General features: G+C 38.2%; 1 protein-coding gene across 7 annotated transcripts in view; it reads left to right on the top strand.

Annotated features, from left to right (window-relative positions):
- Nucleotides 1-15,768, top strand: part of LOC308614815 (ankyrin repeat domain-containing protein 26-like) — a 168,724-nt gene extending 152,956 nt beyond the window's left edge. For 3 of the 7 annotated variants that reach the window (XM_081229561.1, XM_081229560.1, XM_081229559.1), the window contains 5 exons: nt 2,861-3,151; nt 3,736-3,953; nt 5,353-5,581; nt 12,666-12,711; nt 13,897-15,767. In XM_081229561.1, the coding sequence (XP_081085687.1) occupies nt 2,861-3,151; nt 3,736-3,953; nt 5,353-5,581; nt 12,666-12,711; nt 13,897-13,940 (828 nt within the window). In that variant the 3' untranslated portion in view covers nt 13,941-15,767. Of the gene's footprint in view, nt 1-2,860; nt 3,152-3,735; nt 3,954-4,694; nt 5,582-12,665; nt 12,712-13,896 lie in introns of those variants that run through there. The other 4 variants (XM_081229566.1, XM_081229563.1, XM_081229562.1 and 1 more) reach the window with 3 other exon arrangements.
- The last annotated feature ends 647 nt before the right edge of the window (nt 15,769-16,415 follow it).

The raw sequence follows: 16,415 nt of genomic DNA, 5'->3' as shown, positions 1-16,415 counted from the left end.
AGAGGCATACCTGCCTATTTGTAAGAAATTGTAAGTGAAGGGAACCTGCCCAAAACTTCCTCCTGAATAGTTCTTAGGTCTTTCTTCTAGTTATCTGCTTCTTCTCATCAGCATTGTTTGTCATTTTAAATTAATCTCAACATTTATTAGATTCCAGTTTATAGGAAACCAATTTCTACTGTGTCTAAGTTATGTTTCTTATTATCTCTTTTTTTCATCCACTTTTCTATCTGTTTTTTCCTAAAAATCTCCTCAAAGTTTAGTAGCTGAAATAAGCAACGTTTATTTTGTTCACAATCTATACTTAGGAAAAGCATAACCAGGACAGCTGGCCTCTCTTCCTGTCAGTTGGAACACCTACCCTGAACACCTAGGCTCTCTTTGTGGCCTGAGCTTCCTCACAACATGGGGCTGGGTTCCAAGGTTAAGAGCCAGGCAGAAGCTGTGTTGCCTTGTCTAACCTCGCCTTGCAATTCACACAGCATCTCTTTCACCATATTCTGTTCATTAGGAATAAGTCACTTATGCTTGGCCCATAGTCTACCTTTTTTTATGGGATAATTTTTTTCAAAAACTTATGGATACATTTAAAAACCAGCATAATCTACCCACTGGCCACAATTTTTATATTCCTTCCACATGAAGAATACACTTATCCCTACTCAGTTCCCCCACAAGTCTCAATTGTTACGGTGTCAGGCTCAGGCTTGAGTCCAGGATCTTACCATCTTTCACCAGGTACGGATGGGGATGAGGCTCCTGGGTGTGGTTTCTAGAGTATAGCCCCTTGAGTACCAATCCTCTCAGTACGAAGACTTGAGAACTAAAGGGACAAATTTTCTGCCACCCACATACCCAACATTCTGTTAAACTGCTAAAGACTCCCCCATTCAGAAATGGAAAATGGAAGACATGCTGGTCTATAGCAGTTCTGCAATACAGCCTGATATCTGCTGCCAGCTCTGTGATTAGGACTTAGTCCCGACCATGGAAGTGATTCTCCTTTGCTGTACCCTCTGAGCTCTTTGTTCTGTCCTTTTCATAAGAAATGACCTGTGTTTGCAGCTGAGTAGTGTTTCTCAAGCCAGCAAGGGAAGAAAATGACACTGAAACCTGGAGGAAGGGGGACTTACAGAACTTCTAAGAAAATCCCAGAGGCCTCTTCTCATTTTGTACTGTCTTGGTCTCTGTTAATGCAAGCTAGCAAGCAGTGTTTTTGCTACCACAGTTCTCTTTAAAGCTTTGAATGTCCTGTGAATTTTATTGGGGTTCATGACATTGGAAAAGCTACCCTCCCAAATCTTTTTGAGATAAGCTCTTCCCCTTGGGCTTCTTGTGAAGCTGTTGTAGGATGGTAGGACGGGAAACTTTGTAGGATGATGCCTTTAAAATTCTTATGCTTTTTAAAGATCCTTAAAGGAATTTGAGGCACCAACTTAAGTCTTTCCAGGGTGTTAATAAAGGGTTCTACAATCTTGGCTTCATCTTTAGACCATGTTTTCCTGGCAGCACCCTAAATCTGATCTTAGTCCAGAAGCTATTTCTCTGTTTTAGCATTATTTGGGCATGTGGAGATACTGTAAATGGGATACAGATATTTGAACCCAATGAGTCCTGGATCCTTTATATTTAATAGTCTTTTTTTTAGCTTATCCCTCTCATCAGTTTTACTTTCAGCTGCTTTGTAGCTAGAGTCCCCCTTCCTCCAGGTTGCAGTGTCATTTTCTTCCCTTGCCTAGAAGCTGTCACCTTCAGCCTCTTCAAGGGCCGTCAGGCTTCCATTAACAGTCTTGCGAAGCCCTGAGAATTTCGTGAGATAAGTGTCAAAGAATTTATAGACATGTTTTTTTTTTTTTTTTCTTTTTTTTTGCGGTATGCGGGCCTCTCACTGTTGTGGCCTCTCCCGTTGCGTAACACAGGCTCCGGACGTGCAGGCTCAGCGGCCATGGCTCACGGGCCCAGCCGCTCCGCGGCGGCATGTGGGATCTTCCCGGACCGGGGCACGAGCCCGTGTCCCCTGCATCGGCAGGCGGACTCTCAACCACTGCGCCACCAGTTTAAAAACATGTAGACATGTTTTTAAACTACCACATCCACTTGCCTTGTCTTACCAAATAATCATTCTGTCTAAAGGGAAGTAGTTCTTACCAACTCAGTGTCCTTGAAATTCCAGCAAGTTTTTTTGTTTGTTTTGTTTAGTATGTTCTCTTATTCTGTGGAAAGTAACAAAGCATTGCAAGAATTAATGGCATTTTTTTGTTCAGAAAAATGTATGGATCATCTCGCTAAACTATTACACTGGGAGATGTGATTTCTCCTTAACCCTGTGAAGCATTTCTCCTTGGAATGCAATTCAAATTAGCATAAAATATTTGTAGTTCAGAAAAAAGGCTTATGGCATTAGAAGCCATATTTACAAGACTCATTAGAGTCTGATTTTCCGAGTCTTATTTTGGGAGGCATTTATTAATTCAGCCCTAAATAACTCAATATGATATCCCTAAAACTTTAAAAATCATGGAGGGTTAAGATGAGGGTGGGGAAGGAGTAAGAGGCTTTCTACTAAGAGGTGACTTATAGTCATTTTATGGAGGAAAGGCATGAAACACTAGAAGAATAAAAGTATAAAATCAAATGCAAATTTTGTGTAACAATGATGACAGTGAAGGATATATATTTGTGGCTCTTGGTGGTTTGAACTTTTTTCTTCATTTTCTTAGTAATTCAAGGTCCTACACACTACAATATAGACACCATTTTATTGTAACTGAATTTATTTTAAAAGTGGATACTGGTTTTGAGTTAGGCTATTTTCAGTCTACGTCCCTAATTACCAAGCGATTTTATTTTATTCATGCAGATTGATGACCTTACAGCAGAACTGGAAACCGCATCTTCAAAATGTCTACATCTGGGTGCAAAAAATCAAGTTCTTCAACGGGCGTTATTATCTATAAAAGTAATGCAAAAGAAATGTGAAAAACTAGAGAAGAATAAAAAGAAGTTGGAACAAGAAGCAGTGAACCTCAGAAGTCATATAGAAATGAATATGATAGAACACAGTCAAGTAGAGCAGTATAAACGGGAGGTTGAAGAAAGAGCAAGACAGGATATAATAGAAAAATTAAAAGAAGTCAACCTATTTTTACAGGTTAATTTTTTGATCTGTAATGTGCTTTAATTCACTTCACTATAAATTACATTTCGGATGTATACATTTTATGTGTTTCTTCTACTTCCCTTATAGCAGTTTGTTTAGTAAATTTCTGGAAGGAAGGTGGCATTTGTTTCTCCCTTTAAATATTTCAGTTTCCATCATTATTCTCACTAAATTGATCTTTCAGAACGATTCTCACTAGAGAATCATTTTATTTTTAAGACCAACTGGTATAAAACAAAACTATTAGGATGAAAAGAAAATATTATGATTTAGAAATTGTACTATACTCTTGGATTATTCTTAGCTGTATTGTTCAATTTAAAATTTTTAAATTGATCCTATTATTCTTTGAATTATCAGATTACATGAGTACGAATATAAGAATGATCCAACTTTAATTTTATAATTAAGATTTAACTCAGTTTACATTGATGATAAATATTTTTAAAGTTCAGCTTTTTTTTCACATTTAAAATTGCTCTCTGAATCATTGACACAAAACTGAAGGGAACAAATATACTATAATTATTCAGGTTATAATTATTTTAAACATGTATGTTTTTATTTGACTTTAGACACAAGCAGCATCTCAAGAAAACTTAGAGCAATTAAGAGAGAATCATAATGCTTCAATAAGAAGTCCAATGGAACTCAGAATTAAAGATCTGGAATCTGAACTCTCCAAAATGAAAACTTTTCAAGAAGATTCTACTAAAGCAGAATTGGAAAAATATAAGCAACTCTACCTCGAAGAACTAAAAGTTAGAAAGTCATTGGCAAATAAACGAAACAAGTAAGTCAAAACGTAGAATCATAGAAAATAAATTTAAATTTAGCTCATTAATTTGCCTCTAAAGCATAATTTTTATTGAGCCAGGTTCATGAGATTAGTAGGAGTGAAAGCTAACTAGATAGTATAACTTTGGAAAATGATGTTAGTAAGTGAAGTCACCTTTAAAATGTTAGTCCAGTTTGCATCTCCCCACCTTTTTGTTGGTTTTACATAACTTTATTTTTTATATTTTCATATATTGCGTTGGCCAAAAAGTTCATTTGTGTCTTCCCGTAAGATGTTACTGGAAAAACCCAAACGAACTTTTTGGCCAACCCAATATAGTTAACCTGATTTAGTCTTTAAGCTAAGTGTTTTTGAAACTTTGTAACTGAGATAAAATTTCTTGTTGGAATTCCCGTAAATAGAAATATTAACGAGTTTAATTACTTTTTGGAAGATTACCGCTTAAACGCAAAGCGTCACATTTTAGCATTTGGTAAATTTACTTTCTTGATTATGATCTTTGGTATCATCGCTAGAGGGCGCCCTGAGACAAACTACTGTATCTGAAGTTTTTCTACTCTACATAAAGGCATGCTTGTGAAATAAGGGGAAAGTAACAGAGGGGCGAAGGGCCGTATAATTCACAAAGTGTCTAAAAATAACACGGTGGCCTGCGTGAGGGTGTGCGTGGAAGACCACAAGGGCAGATCCCACCCCCAGTGCCCCAGTAACAGTGTTACCGGTACCTGTCCGCAGGCTGTTAGGAACCGGGCCGCACAGCAGGAGGTGAGCGGTGGACGAGCCAGCAAAGCTTCACCTGCCGCCCCCCCATCGCCCCCCGTCGCTCGCATTACCGCCTGAACCATCCTGACAACCCCCATACACCCCCATCCATGGAAAAGTTGTCTTCCACGAAACTGGCCCCTGGTGCCAGAAAGGTTGGGGACCGCTGCTCTAGATTATTCCTCAGTGCCGAATGCTTAATTCCTCTGAGGTAATGAGTGAAATGTGTATACAGGGGTGGTGAAAGCAAATGCTTGAAAATGTCTGTGAGGGATGGTTTGTTTTTTCATCCCTGAACTGGTTTACTAAAGGTGGGTGTCTAAGTGCAGCCATCGCAGAAGGCAGCAAGCGTCACCTGTTAAGCCATCTCCATCGCTGGCGCCATTTCTCTCCTCTCCCGACTCTGACTTACTTGTTAGTTAAGGATCCCCCAGACACATATATACTTCTTTAGAACAATTTTACACCTAGAATTGTTTATAATAGGTCTGCTCTGACCCATTTTCAGTGTTAAAACGTGGTTTAATGGGACATTCCATTTACTATTATGGCAATTTAAAAAATGCAAATCATTTACGAATCTTTTAGGGAAAATGCAATGAATGAAATTGGTGTTTTGCCATCTTCCCAGGACTAATGAGAGGCTGGCAGAGGTCAGTACCAAACTACTGGTGGAGAAACAGCAGAACAGATCTTTACTCAGCACTCTTACTACGAGGCCAGTCCTGAAGCCACCTTGTGTAGGAAATATTAATAATAGTTTAGTGCTCAATAGATATCTTACTCCAGGAGAAAACTTAGAGATTTCTACCTCAAGTTCACGCCCTTCACATGAGAGCATGGAGATGTACTTGACCAAGGTTAGTTATACTATCCTTTTTTCCTTGGGTTTCAGATTTCTGATAATAATTCTTGTTTTTAATTTGGTGAAATTCTGAATTGTTTATTTGACTTACACACACGAAGTAAAAGCCATAATTAATTGTGCTAATAAAGAGACAGAAATTTTATGATTTTTTAAAGTCCCTGGATTTCTCATTTTCAAGAGAGATTTATCATGAACTTTATTCAGTAAATGTAATTAAACTGACAAATTTTAAATTTCTAAAAACTGCAGTTAAATCCCATTTTAGAAATTAAATATTATTGCCTAATAACCAAAGATATACCTTCTAATTGATTTCAGTTTGGCAATGGTTCATAATCATTTTCAAGTTTTGCTGCACCCTAGTTTTTCTACCCCTAAGCATAAGTGAATGATTGGCATCCAAACACTTAACCATATATGGATTTTTTTTATTTAAAGGAATCCTAGATAAATCCTTTTTGTGAATTAAATAGACTTGTAGCACTAAATAGGTTAATTTCTGTTTTTAAGTTAAAATTCTTTGTCATTTTCGTACATGAGCGTGCATCCTTAATTGCTATTTTACTTAGAGCATTTTTATTGAATTTTTATAAAATGTCTTGCTGAGCAATTGTAGAACATTTCTAAATACGTAAATAAAGCAAATATTTAAACTTTTAGAGTGAAGTCCACTTATGTCTCTATCTTGCCATCACCTGGATGAATGATGACTATGATGGGGAGTCTTTAAATTGCAACTGGTTTTCATTGTGTATCATTGTTATTAAAATATGCATCTCACTCAGTGCACACGGGGTTATGGTTTTGATGGTGTTTTCATGACGTTCTTGATGCAGAGAAAAGTAGGCCTTGTTAAATGAAGTCTCAACCTGTTTTCTCATTTGGCTTCACGTCGTAAGAAATCATAGAAGAGCAAAGCTAAGGTTTCTTAGACAGTGCTGTGGCTAAATTGGGTCTAAGTGCTTCAGAGCCATGAAACTGGACTCCAGGGTCGAAAAGAAAATGCATGTCAAGCCCTCTGTCAGTTGCTAAGCATGATGTAAACTTAGAATGTTCTCATGAGTTGTCACCCAAAAAATCAAACAATGTATCATTTTACAAGATGAAGATGAAAGAGTGTGTGAATGCAAAAACAATGTGAGAGAAAATTTCTGCAGGAATTTTTTCCTTTAATTTTTTTGGAGGAAAGAGGCGTTTATTTTTTTAGTAATTCTAGATAAATCGGAAAATAGTTTATTTTAAACTCAATGTTGTAGTTACTAGGTATACATAGTTCCCTTGTGGGGTCTTTGCCAAATCGTGCTGGTTTTAATAAGAGAGATTGAAGAGCACTACTTAACTCTATCAAGATGCAAAGACGTCTCCATAATCACTACAGAATGCCGCGGAAGAGTTATTATACAGTTGTTGTTCACCTAATTCTTAGTAAGACTTACAGAAAGAAGGTGCCTTCTGGAATTGCTAGGAATATAATTAGTTCTACTAGGAAAACGTAAAATAATACTATGAGAGGTGTTAACGTACTGTCTAAAATGATAGAAAGAGGTGGGTTTTTGGATGGGACATGATAAAACAATAGCCTTCTAAAGGTTTTAGCTATGATTCTACAAAGTAAAATGTTTAAAATGGCATTAAGATTGCATTTGTTTATCATTCTCCTTTATTTGCAATGTTTTAACATTTTGGACTATTCCTACTGTGAAGTTTTATCTTACTCAGCATTTTCCCCTAACTTTAAGGAAAATAATTATAGCAAAGTACTGCTCTAGGTGTGTGGTTTCAGTTGTGCTGGTTGTAGCAGCAAGCTTTCTCCATGTACCTAACACAGATTTATTACCTCCCTCACCAGTACATGAAGTTCGGTCTTAGCAGTTGATACCATTGTGGGGGTAGGAGATTACTACCTATCTGTCTTGCTAATTTTACCCTCAGTTTTCACATTCTAGTTAATTCTGGGATGTTTGGTCCTATATATCAGAAGTAATTTTACGGTTTTTTCCAATTGTGTTATTTAATTATATTATTATAAAATACAAAAGGTTAACATTAGCCAAAATAGCTACATCACTGTTAGATTTTCTTGCACATAGAATTTTTTCAAGAACTGAAAACTTAAAAATCTATTCCAGACAACTTTATAACAGACACAACCTCACTGGTTTAAAGATTTTTTTATGTTCAAGAGTTTTTAGGTATTTGTGTGCCGAACACGATACATGGCCACAGTAGTTAATAAATGCCCTTTAAATCTGTCTTAAGTAGGAGGATTACATTTTACATTGACTGATTTTGGACTTTTGGTGCATTACTGACACTTTGAAAATTTTTCTAATGATTTATTTAAGTAATTTAAAAAATTGCTCAAATGTCCATTCAGTTTAGCAACTCTCTTTCTAAATGTGGTCATACAAATGCACTGAAGCTAAAACAATTAATATTCCTAAGACTTTGACTTTTCATATGACACAACATTTTGTGTCTCACCAGAATATTGAGTCACATTTCTTTTTAAAAAAATAGGCCTCGTGTTTACATCACCAAGGCAGTGCCTATCCACTCTTGAGTTTTAACTCTAATCAAATTACCACAGTAGTTGAGCTAGTTTCTCATAAGGCACAGGCAGAGTTCAATAAACTTGTTTATTGTCTCAGTTTATTACATCAGTATAGTCCTTCTTGTTCCCACTTCATTTTGTCCACATGGACAAATGAGTAGGCATTTTATCTTTTGAAAGATAGAGGTAATAGTTCAACTTCTTAACCGTTCTTTTTCTTTCATTCATTTTTTTTTCCTGTACTTAGTTTTTCAGCTCTTTGATCTACAAATTCTTCCTCAGTTCTTCTCTCTGCAGCAAAATATATGTACTTAATATCTACAGACTGCCAAGTGTAATTTCCTTCATACCTTAGCCTGTTTACAATTGGATAATGAATTGAAGTGGTTTAAATGACTTGATTTTATTACATTTTCGTGACATTTAAAATGAGTGATATCAAATTTTAAAAGTATCAATAAGGGCTTCCCTGGTGGCGCAGTGGTTGAGAGTCTGCCTGCCGATGCAGGGGACACGGGTTCGTGCCCCGGTCTGGGAGGATCCCGCATGCCGCGGAGCGACTGGGCCCGTGAGCCAAAATTACTGAGCCTGCGCATCTGGAGCCTGTGCTCCTCAACAGGAGAGGCCGCGATGGTGAGAGGCCCGCGCACCGTGATGAAGAGTGGCCCCCGCTCGCCGCAACTAGAGAGAGCCCTCGCACAGAAACGAAGACCCAACACAGCCAAAAATAAATAAATAAATAAATAAAGCAAACTGTCAACAAGTAAAAATTAAAAAAAAATAATAATAAAAAAAATAAAACCCATCAGTCTACAAAAGAGATTGGATCTGGCAGATGGAACAAATCAAGCTCACTTGTCTAAATGGCTAAACCCTTTACAAAAAAAAAAAAAGTATCAATAATTACTGAAAATAAATTAACTTTGGAAATGAGTGTGCATGTGTATGGGTGTGGTGTGTATATATTTATCAAATTGGTCTTAAAAAGAGAGTGCAACATTATTTTCCAGCCTGCAGTCTCAGATATAATTTAACAGTAATATATTACGGTTGGGTGAATGAGCACATACTTGTTGTGCTTCATATTGTTACTGGCTTCACTACGTTTCTTTCTAAAATGTTCCTTTCACCTTTCCCCTACTTTATAGTGGGGGTTGTCTTGAACAATGTACATTAATTATAAAGTCAGGGAAGAAGAAGAAAACGTTCCCTCAGTGTCGTGTGGTCCTCTGCCTTGTTGGAGCTGTGGTGGGTAGGTGGCAGATGACACTTCTCTTCCCCTTCTGAGTTCAGCACGCGGGAGTCAGCAGCTGGAGATCAACTAAGGAGCTTTGTTACTGACACATAACTAACGAATTGGAGGACGTGCTTTAGGTGTGCAGTCACACTGGGCCTCAGAATACTTCATCCCAAATTAGGCCTAAGGGGAGGAAGCAAATGCTTGACCCCCGCCCCAGGGCAGGCTGCTTACTGCGGGCATGAGAGCAGACCCCAGTTCCCGGTGCTGAGGGCACACACACCTTCTCAAAGAAGAGATTTGGAAGCAAGCAAGCACTTCTTAGTTCCTTCTCCCAAATTCACGCATTGGGTAAATCTCCCCTCCTCTCATGAGGAGGGTAGGAGTGTAAGTCTTCACGTTGAAACTTTAGGCCAAGGAATTAGCCTGTAATTTCTGACTGGATTTAAATTCTAATTGAGATTACACTCATGTTTTTTGTACATACAAACTAATGATGAGAGATTGAAGTATGCTAGATGGTAAAGAGAAATCTGTTTTGTGTTTTAAATTTTGCCATAAATAACCCACAACGTGGATAATTCATTTGTTGACTCATTTCGTTAAACCAAGTTTTATTTGGAGGAAACGAATATCCTTTTAAAGAAGAATCTCCTCAGGCTTCCCTGGTGGCGCTGTGATTGAGAGTCTGCGTGCCGATGCAGGGGACACGGGTTCGTGCCCCGGTCCGGGAAGATCCCACATTCCGCGGAGCGGCTGGGTCCGTGAGCCATGGCCGCTGAGCCTGCGCGTCCGGAGCCTGTGCTCCGCAACGAGAGAGGCCACAACAGTGAGAGGCCCGCGTACCACAAAAATAAATAAATAAATAATAATTTAAAAAAGAAGAAGAATCTCCTAAATTTTGGACTGTGTGATTCAACTAAAGATTTTCTCCTTCAAGTTCCCTGTCCTCTGGGTTAAAAAAAAAAAAAAAAAAAAAATCTGTGCTTTATAAATTAAATATATGGACTGCTACTAATAGGAGTTATGATAATTTATTCTCGTTCATGCCTTTGAAACATATAATTTAGTTAGAAAGCTACTATTTCATGTCTCATGCATCAAACGTTATTGAGCTACATGACAAAGTTTTACATATTCATTTTCTCTGAGTTATAGTTAAAAATCTGTGTGTTTTTTTTTTCTTAATCTGAGGAAGTAGCTGGCGTAGAACTCTCTCTAGACTCAGCGAGAAGGCCGTTGGCTTTGTGACACGTTGGCTTTGTGACAAAGTCTCTCTGACCCTTTGTTACCTCTTTTGTAAAATTAGGGACTTTGACTAAATCAATGACTCTCATACCTTAAAAAATTTTCTTTCAAGGAAAAGAACCTTTCTTTTTTTAAAAAAAAAATTTTGCATGAAACTGTATTATATAAAACAGAGACAAATATAGAGCTGTTTAGCTAAAGGAGTGGCGGAGACCCTGAAGCTGTGACTTCTTTTTCCTTCAGTCCTGCAGTGTCCTCAGTGGGGGACCTTCCATTACTATGGGACATAGTTTGGAAACTACCAGTTGTGAGAGAATCCTTCTAACTAAAAATCTTTAAAATTAAAACTTGCTGATATATTGTTTTCCTGTGTATAATTTTCTCACCTTTCTGTGTTTTTGTTAAATGGAACAGTTTAAAGAAAAATGCAGGTGTGTTCTCCTTATTATTTATTTATTTTTTGCGGTACGCGGGCCTCTCACTGTTGCGGCCTCTCCCGTTGTGGAGCACAGGCTCCGGACGCGCAGGCTCAGCGGCCATGGCTCACGGGCCCAGCTGCTCGGCAGCATGTGGGGTCTTCCCGGACCGGGGCAAGAACCCGTGTCCCCTGCATCGGCAGGCGGACTCTCAACCACTGTGCCACCAGGGAAGCCCTGTTCTCCTTATTAATGTTCGACTTCCAACTACTTCCCCCAGGTGAACATGATCTTCACCTAGAAATCAACATAAGGGTCTTGGAAGTACATATTGAGGAAAAGAGCTTTTGGGGGAAAAGAGAGTAATCTTACACGGGTCATTCCCTAATTCAACGCATGTACAAACGTGACCTACATTTTGCAGTGTTTATTAATGGTAATACAAAATTATTTCAGTAAAGGCTTCTTCCTTCATCTGTTATGAGTTATTAATTTCACAAAACCTGTCTAGTAATGTTGTCACATTATTCATTTCATAGGGCCTCTCTACAGTGCTGTTGTCAGAAAAGTGTTATGGAAAACAGTCTCTGAAAATATTGGGAAACCTGCTAGCCAAAAAATTTGTCTTCGCACCTAAAATTTACAAAGGCGTTGGCTATCATGATATCATTATCATCACAGTGTTTGTCATGTTCAGTATACTATTTGAGACCCTGTTTAGTGAGAGGGTGCCTTTTATAAGAAAGATTTTTAAAAGAACACTCTAGGTGGAGACACTTGTAATACAGTTTGAAATGTTCCCACACATTTCATAATTAAGTAGATAACTATAATTAGTCAAATGTTTCAAAAAGTTGGCCCTAATTTCTAGAATGGAAACAAAGTTACAGTTAAAGAATTATGTATTGTTTTCCTTGTTTCTAATTCTAGAAAGTCATGAATCAGAAACTGAGTTTGAAAACTGGCTCTAGCCTCTACTTTTCCTTTCTTCAAGCAGATTTTCTGAAATAAATGTTTCAGTCCTAATATAGACAGCAAAATACCTTTACTTAATTTTTTGCCCGTAGAATTTTGACATGACATTACAACGGAACCATTTTCTCCATTTTATGGATTTAAGATTCTATGTTGAAAAATTATTACCATAGAACATACCTTAAATTTTTAGTTATATAGAAGTGTAAGAAAGGAAAACTCATTTTAAGGAAAGATCCATTAGAGTAAAAAACTGATTAAACTTTTAGAAAGAGCAATTTTTCTAAGAATTGCAAAGTAATGCATTCATTGTAATATATATATGACTTTAATCGTTTAAACTTGTTTGTACCAATAAGATCAAATATCACCCTCTGAAATTATGTATATTCAGTAGACTGATATTTATTGTACTTTTTATCCGATTAATCTAAATAACATTACATATATATGTTCTTTATTATCTAAAATCAAAATAAGTAGGAATTTATTTTATTTTATTGATGTGATTATTTTTCTATTTAAGCAATCCTCAAATTAGGTCTAGTCTCTAGAAGTATTATTTAAAGGCCACATTTCATAAGCTATACATCATTCCTACAAAAATGTCTCTTGTCTAACTTAAATAATATTTGACTTATTTCAGATGTGGCAGGAGATGGAAAAAAATATAACTAGAGTCCTAGAAAAAGGTATGTTGCTGAAATTTATGAATTAAATTTAGACATTGATTTCTGAAATAAACTGTAAATATTCAGTAGTAAATGGCATCTCTTTCCATTGTTTGGATGACAGATACTATTGATAGGTTAAATATCTTTTCTTATACATATCTAATGAAAAAATGTGAAAGAATGAACATTCATAATGAAAAATATCCTGATTCCTCATTGATTCATCATGTTCCACAGCTTTAAAAAAAAATCTCAAAAAGTCTATGTATTTCTTTTTATTTCTGGCTATATCCTTCCTCCCTACTTCTGCCATCCCTGTGGAACTGTCAACCTGCACACTGACACTATTAGAAAACATGGGGTTTATCAACTTCTCAAGTTTCTGGCAGTGATTAAGGCCAAAAAACCCAGACTCAAGCAGTCACGTCCGTGTAGATGTCACTTAGTGGCTGACATTAAAATTTCCTGTCATTGACTTTGTCATTGGTTTATCTTTCGCTCTCAGGAAAAATTCCAAATTCCTTATCATGGAATAAAAACACCCAAATCAGTTTGGGTCCTGCCATAGTATTCAGCCTTATCTCTTTACTACCTTCCTCTGCCCCTTTGCTCTACATCTAGTCAAATAGACTGCTTGCGATCCCACAGGTGCTCTTCCTCACCTTTAGTCTTTGTATTTGCTTCTTCCCTCCATCTCCCGTACTTTTCCCTTGTCCTTCAGGTATCCACTTACATACCACCTCCACCAAAAAGCTGACAGTATTGACACAAAGCTGGGTGTCACTTCTGAGTGTTCCTTATACCCTCTTTTATACCTGTCATAGTATTTATGACTCTGTGTGGAAATTGCCTGTTTGTCTGTTTTTCCAGTTTATAGTATGATTTTTCAGGGTGGACTGTGTCACCTTCATCTTGTAATTTCAGTGCTTGTCACAGCACCTTAGCAGATGGTTGTTGAGTAAATGAATGACGAATGAGAAAGCCAGAAGCTCTGATACTCAGCCACAAGAGCAATTAATTCATCGTGCAACCACAGGCAAATTATATACTAGTAATCTTGTATTTTCTGTTATGTCGTGTATAGATACTTTTCATTCTTCTGAACGCTTAGAAAGGTCTCAGGTTTTTTTTTTTTTACTAACTTATATTTAGTTAACTCAAGTATTTTAGGTAAAGAATGTAATCCTTTCTTTTTCTTTTCAGCTGCTGCTGAATTGAATCAGCATGCTATAGAGCTTCTCATCTAGGAGCTACTGATGAGTCAAATCTAAATCAAGATCTAGTTTTGAAAACATCACGAGAATATGTACAGATTTTGAAGAAAGATTATATGATCTAAAAGATAAATAGTAAAAATTTCCCTCCTGGGTTGTTTGCATAACGTTTTAGTTGTTTCCCATTAAACATGACGTGAAAATCTGGATTAAAGGAAAATATTCTTGTATTATATGTGTATGATGAAAATTTATATAGTATTTTAAACCATGTTTCTCTGCATCTCACTTACTTTTAATCAGATTTTGTGAATCAAAACACTGTTGAGTTTTACATACTCAAACTGAGCCCTGATACCAGCACCCAGACAACCAAACTTGTCATTGATATATAGTGGTGTTGATTGATAGCTTTTTTCTATTTCCAATTTTATCACTATATATAGACCTAAAGATTTAGACAGACATCATTTGGATATACTGCTGCTATGGCTATTGTCAATTTTGGGGTTTTTTTTAATATTATTTATTTTTGACTGTGTTGGGTCTTCGTTGCTGCATGCGGACTTTCTCTAGTTGCGGCGAGCGGGGGCTACGGGCTTCTCATCGTGGTGGCTTCTCTTGTTGCGGAGCCTGGGCTCTAGGCGCGCGGGCTTCAGTAGTTGTGGCATGCGGGCTCTAGAGCACAGGCTCAGTAGTCGTGGCGCACAGGCTTAGTTGATCCGTGGCATGTGGGATCTTCCCGGACCAGGGCGAACCTGTGTTCCCTGCATTGGCAGGAGGATTCTTAACCACTGTGCCACCAGGGAAGTCCTTATTGTCAATGTTTGGATGTATTACAATTGTTCTAGTGCCATAAAACTTAGTATATATAACTTTAAACACTGATTCATAGATCTTTCCTCATGGAGAAATAAAATTTCCCTAAGACTTTTCACCTTTTCTATTTATTTACTTACTTACTTTTTGGAAACAGTCTTAGAGAAGAGTTCCAAGCACCAGACTCAAACAGACATTTTCCTAAAACTACCATATCTCCCGTATATTCTCCTAATGTAACATTTATCTTTCCTAAATGTCATTTGTTCTCCCATAAGTGCCCTTCCCTCCCCCCACCAAGAAGTCATGTTTTTCAGAAGATGCCTTTCTCCTACTCCCTGTCACTTAAGTAGTATATAAGCCCCCAGTTGTAGCCAGCCCTTCAAATCACGTTTCTTTGTGAACCCCTGCATGTAGTCATCCACAGTTAAATGTTTTTTTCTCATGGTAATCTGCTTTTGTCAATTTAATTTGCAGATTCCCAATTAATGAACGTAAGAGGGTAGAGGAAGTGTTTTCCTTCCCAACAATTCCAAGAGCTAAAATGTTAGCGACTCTTACTTACATCCTTTATTCCCTTTTCTTCTGTCCTTTCAGTGTACTTAGTTGGCAGAACTTCATAAGAGATTGCTTATCATTCTCCCCCCTTACCTTCACCCAGGCATCTACGTGCTGCTGAAGAAAGTTATTCTACTACTTTTATTTAGCTAATTTGCATCTTCTTTCTTCACAAGGTCGATTTCAAATCTCCTCTCTCTGTAAACTTTTCACCCTGTTTTTTCCCTCTCATGTGTACCAGGCAATCTCATTTCTCACGACAAACTTCTTGAAAGATTTGCCTGTATCCCCACCCGCTCTAGGCTGTCTTCTCCTTCCCGCATTCTCTCAAAACTACTCCGAAGTCACCGATGACTTCCACATCGCTAAATCAAAGTGACACCTTTCCAGTCCTTGTCTAACTGAATTTCTCATTCCTCTTGGCATTCAGTATAACTGACCTCTTTGAGACACTCTCTCCTTTTGGCTGGGCTTTTAATACTCTTTAATTTCATCCTGAATGCACCCACAGCGTATTGTGATCGCAGACAGAGTTCTTATTAATATCTCACAGTAAATACACAGCCCTCCCCCCTCCCCCCCCCCCCCCCCCCCCGCCCAGGCCTGCACCTGGGGCAACACGGTGAGAACAGGTCAGTTGTTCTAAGTCAGCAGGTGAAGGGCGGGAGGAAACTGGTTTTCCCTGCTGCTTGTGAAGGGGCGGGAGTTAGCCGTCCTTCTCTCCTGGGAAGCATCTCCTCCTCACTCTGGCCTTTGGTATGTAAGTAAAACTGTTACCCATCCCAACAAGGGTCCTTCTGCCCAGTGTCGCCCCCACCAGTAGAATGAGTTGGGTTCAGAAGCAAAAGAAAGCTTTACTCTTTCTTTGATCAAAGAATGCAGAGGCACAAGCTCCCGCTCAAGAGGCCGTGGGCGTGGCTGCTTCACAGGGATCCCCTCAGCAGGGGAGGGGGTGGAGTTCTCGCGGGGCAGGCGCAGGAGCAGGCGCAGGCGCAGCTGCTCCCCATCGCAGTGCCCACATGGCCCGCCACCGCCATCTTGATTGGGGGTGTCGTGTGCAGCGTTCCTGCATACGGTCGGACCTCCCACCCCCAGCTGGAGCATTGGCGCAGATATTTCACACCCGGAACT

The sequence above is a fragment of the Mesoplodon bidens genome (genome assembly GCF_964165515.1).
Source record: "Mesoplodon bidens genome assembly, chromosome: 3".
Taxonomy (NCBI): Eukaryota; Metazoa; Chordata; class Mammalia; order Artiodactyla; family Ziphiidae; genus Mesoplodon; species Mesoplodon bidens.
This window is presented reverse-complemented; position numbering and strand designations above follow the sequence as displayed.